Here is a 4,037-nt window from a genome sequence, read left to right as displayed (position 1 = left end):
AAATATGAAATAAGGTAATGTACATGTAAATGAAGCAGAACAATGTTGGTGTGTGTGTGTGTGTGTGTGGGAGGAAGAGAGCGCGTGCTGGTGAAATGTAAAAACGGGGCCACGGAGAGGGCAGCGCGGTGCCCGACTTCGGGAATTTTCCAGGCGACACTTCATTGTTGGGGACCCGCGGTGAAGTCCTCCCTCCGCCGCGCTCCGCCTCTTCAAGAAAGGCGTGAAGGAGGAGGGTCGAGGCGGGCTGGAGGGCGGATATCGGGCCGGAGATCTGCGCCCTGGAGCCGCGCTGTCTGATGCACCTTCCAGCCAGCAGCAACGACACACACACACACACACACACACACACACACACATCAGAACGTTCTGAAGAACACTCATTTTTCACTTTTATTTCGCCATACCTGGGAAATGTCAGTCATTCGTTTTTTAGCTTTCGATATTGTCCAAGAACAGAATTGAAGTCGCTGCTCTAATCCAGTGTATCACAGTTATTACGTGGTTGCGACATTTACTTTTTTTTATTAAAAATGTAACATTTTTATCGTAGAATAAATTACATATAAATCGAATATATATTTTTTGTTAGATTTTGTCGATGGATTAAAGAAATTATTTGTGATTAAAGCCTCATCCGCATTTCAGTACGTTTTGGTTCAGTGGTGTACCAAATTAAACGAAATGTAATATTAAACGAAAAAAAATGAGCCATAGTTCTGTGTGATTTTCGAATAATTAATTTCTTAAAATGCGCTTCATTAAAATGGCTCAAAATATTCCTGCGTGTGTGCAAACATTTCTGAACAACAGCGCCCATAATAACAATCTCGAAACGAATGGGAGGTTTCGAGTGGACACGATTCAGTCCCGTGTGCATTTTTTTGTACGGAGTTTTTGGAGAGGGCCTCCCGCGCCATATGGGACCCTCGGCCGCTGGTGTGAAGGGGTCTCCGCTGGGAGGACCAGCGGGGGCTGATGTAAGTTTCTCCTGCCCGATTTGTAAAGACGTTGCGCGCGCGCGGGGCGGCTTTGATGCCGGACCTCGGACCTTCCTTTGAAATGCAGGAGCGTCTCCGATGCAAATTGGCCCCGCTGGTCGGGGCTGGAGGGAGGGGTGGGGTGGGGCTGGGGAGGCGAGAGCCATAAAGTTGACGTCAGAGTCGCGACTCTTAACTGGCAGCGAGTGTGGCAAACAGGAGGGCGCGGAGCCGAGACGCACGGGACAGGACGGGACGGGACGGGACGGGACAGGGCAGAGCAGGACAGGCTCCTGGTTAAACGCGCAGCAGCTCGGTGCTCCAGGTGCAGCATGCGCTGGAGCCTCCAGGTGGAAACATGTACGTGAGCTATCTCCTGGAGAAGGACGCCAGCATGTACTCCAACCCGGTCCGACACCCCAGCCTCAACCTCAACCACCAGAACTTCGTCCCGGCGCCGCCGCAGTACTCGGATTTTACGGGATACCACCACGTCCCCGGGATTAATAACGACCCCCATCACGCGCAGGCGGGCACCTGGAGCCCGGCGTACGCGCCGACGCGCGACGACTGGGCGGCGTACGGGCCGGGGAGCGGCCCGTCCACCTCCAACCCGGTCCAGATCGGCTTCAGCCCCCCGGAGTTCTCGCCCGTGCAGCCGCAGGGTCTCCTGTCGTCGTCCGTGAACGCGAGCGTGGGCCAGCTGTCCCCGAACTCGCAGCGCAGGACGCCGTACGACTGGATGCGGCGCAGCGCGCCCCCGACCAACCCAGGTGAGGCGGGACGCCCTCCACCTCCTCCGACTCACCCCGACGGGGTTTATTTCGGGGATGCGTCAAGTTCAGGTCAGAGGGCATCTGGTGGGGGGGGTCACGGGAAAAGGATGGAATGGCCACCGTTTTCCTCCCTCGCGCGATGAACGTGCACGAAGCCGCGAAAATATTTCATCTTGCGACGTGGGGCGAATCGCGCAAATTGACCCACTGCCCTTTAACCTCCTGACTGGGGGTCACGCCGCGCTCCTCCATAAATAAGGAGCGGGCCGCTATCTTGTCTGGTTTATGGGTGTAATACCGGCTAATGGATTTACAGTTATGGTCCAATAACCGCGCGCGTCGCTCACCATTAATCGAGTCGCTAATCGCCCCCCCCCCACCCCAAAAAAAAAAATAATAATTGACCTTGATAAAAGCGCATCGTTATTTTGGCGGGATCGGAGGAGGAGACGGGCGCGCCTTTTTTTTTTTTTTTTCGCCACTTTGTCATGCAGATGTGGTCGCTCTTTGTCCCTTGTCCCCGAGGCGGGGAACCTGGGCATCCGTGGCTTTGATGTCTCAGCTGTCACACCGCCCGTGTCATGGTGGATGTGGCATCCACGGCGCCGCCAAATGCACCTTGAAATGCCAATATAATGTAAACACGATGAAATATTTGAATGATTATCTTTCAAGTCCACCCGTCTGTCCCCACGTCGGGGGTGAAGAGGTGACGTTAATGCGGCCCTGTCACCGCTGGAGTGTTTGACTTGTTAATAAATGACAGGACTCCACCGGCAAGGCGGGAAGCAGCCGTGTCCTTTTTTGATTTGTTGTTATCAAAGGTTATCAAACTGATGCTGGAGGCGATCCGTCCAACAGCAGCTTTAACGTGTTAATGTTCTGCAACGTGGCGCAGAGGGTCGTGACGTGCCATGACCAGGCGTCCTCAGACGTTTGCGTGCCTGTGTGTGTGTGTGTGTGTGTGTGGCTGCGTCATCCCTGTCTGGAACCCCTGGGCACCCCCGACATTTCACAACACATCACCACCAGCCATTGTGTGCGGCTCGAGCGCGTGTAAAAGACTGCAGTGACGTCCCAAATCCATCGGCGAGTCGGACGACGGTCACCTGACGTCACCGGTGTTTGCTTTATGTGGAAGAATGAGAGCGACCGGCAGCGTTACCATTTCAGCGTCCGGCCGAATCGATGTGTCGTCTCAGAGACGCACCGTGGCAGCCGCGCCTGGTCAATACTGGCTGAACCTTGGCGGGTCGGCCCACGACGCCGCTCTGTGCGTTTAGGAGTGGCCGGCCTGAACAAACACGACATTTTGTAAAGCGGCGTCCTCAAAACCGACGCCGGGCCGAATGAATCATGAACGGGGAGATTAGGGGGACTAATTAGTGTGCGGCGGGTGCCAGTGAGGTTTGGAAACCTAATGGGCTGCATATCCTCCCGACACGTCTGGCGCCCTCGGCGGGCGTTCCTCCCGTCTCCTCCATTTTAATCTTTAACTCGCCCAGAGCGGCCCTGCCCGCCGCAGAGCGGCTCTCCTCCTACTGAGTTCCAACTTGGCGTGAAAAATGGTGTCCCGCTCACCTCAGCTGGAGGCGGAGTGGGCGAAAATCATTTTTTAAAAGGCCTGTCCTCTTTTATTTGATGCAGGGGGAAAGACGAGAACCAAAGATAAGTACAGGGTGGTGTACACTGACCACCAGCGCCTGGAGCTGGAGAAGGAGTTCCACTACAGCCGGTACATCACCATCAGGAGGAAAGCGGAGCTCGCCACCGCACTCAGCCTCTCAGAACGACAGGTCAGTCCCACCCTACCACGGGCGCCTCACAACCGCCACTACGCGGATCCCTGACGTCCCATCCACACGTGTCCCTCGCAGGTAAAGATCTGGTTCCAGAATCGACGGGCCAAGGAGAGGAAGGTGAACAAGAAGAAGATGCAGCAGTCTCAGCAAGCGTCCACGACCACGCCCACCCCGCCCGGGTCAGCCATGCCCGGCAACGTTTCTATGGTGACCAGCAGCAGTGGAGGCCTGGTGTCGCCATCCATGCCAATGACCATCAAAGAAGAATACTGAAGAACCCTGATCCAGCCAGTAGAATGGCAAGAGCTCTAACAGGGTACTTAAAGACTCAACACTGGCGTGGACTATTTATGAGGAGCCCTGAAGAAAGCGGGGAAAGAGACTTGCTGCTGCGCTCAGACAGACATGGACAACAAAGCATAAAGAAAGATAGAAATATATATAAATATTAACCTGTGTTTTTAAATGTGATGTCGTTT

The 4,037-nt window shown here is 54.6% G+C and overlaps 1 protein-coding gene across 1 annotated transcript; it reads left to right on the top strand.

Annotated features, from left to right (window-relative positions):
• Positions 1-1,338: 1,338 nt before the first annotated feature.
• On the top strand, positions 1,339-3,831 carry cdx1b (caudal type homeobox 1 b). The gene is made up of 3 exons (XM_028984540.1): positions 1,339-1,753; positions 3,404-3,552; positions 3,634-3,831. The coding sequence occupies exons 1-3, from the start codon at positions 1,339-1,341 to the stop codon at positions 3,829-3,831; spliced, it is 762 nt and encodes a 253-aa protein (XP_028840373.1).
• The last annotated feature ends 206 nt before the right edge of the window (positions 3,832-4,037 follow it).

The sequence above is a fragment of the Denticeps clupeoides genome, chromosome 6 (assembly GCF_900700375.1).
Source record: "Denticeps clupeoides chromosome 6, fDenClu1.1, whole genome shotgun sequence".
Taxonomy (NCBI): Eukaryota; Metazoa; Chordata; class Actinopteri; order Clupeiformes; family Denticipitidae; genus Denticeps; species Denticeps clupeoides.
The sequence above is the reverse complement of the archived record's forward strand: the minus strand, read 5'-3'. Positions and strand labels throughout refer to the sequence as shown.

What these genes read in the sequence shown, in the direction of transcription:
- cdx1b (XM_028984540.1), top strand. Translation starts at nt 1,339, where the DNA reads ATGTACGTGAGCTATCTCCTGGAGAAGGACGCCAGCATGTACTCCAAC. An exon ending in CGCGCCCCCGACCAACCCAG is followed by an intron (nt 1,754 to 3,403) that starts GTGAGGCGGGAC and finishes TATTTGATGCAG; the next exon opens with GGGGAAAGACGAGAACCAAA. An exon ending in TCAGCCTCTCAGAACGACAG is followed by an intron (nt 3,553 to 3,633) that starts GTCAGTCCCACC and finishes TGTCCCTCGCAG; the next exon opens with GTAAAGATCTGGTTCCAGAA.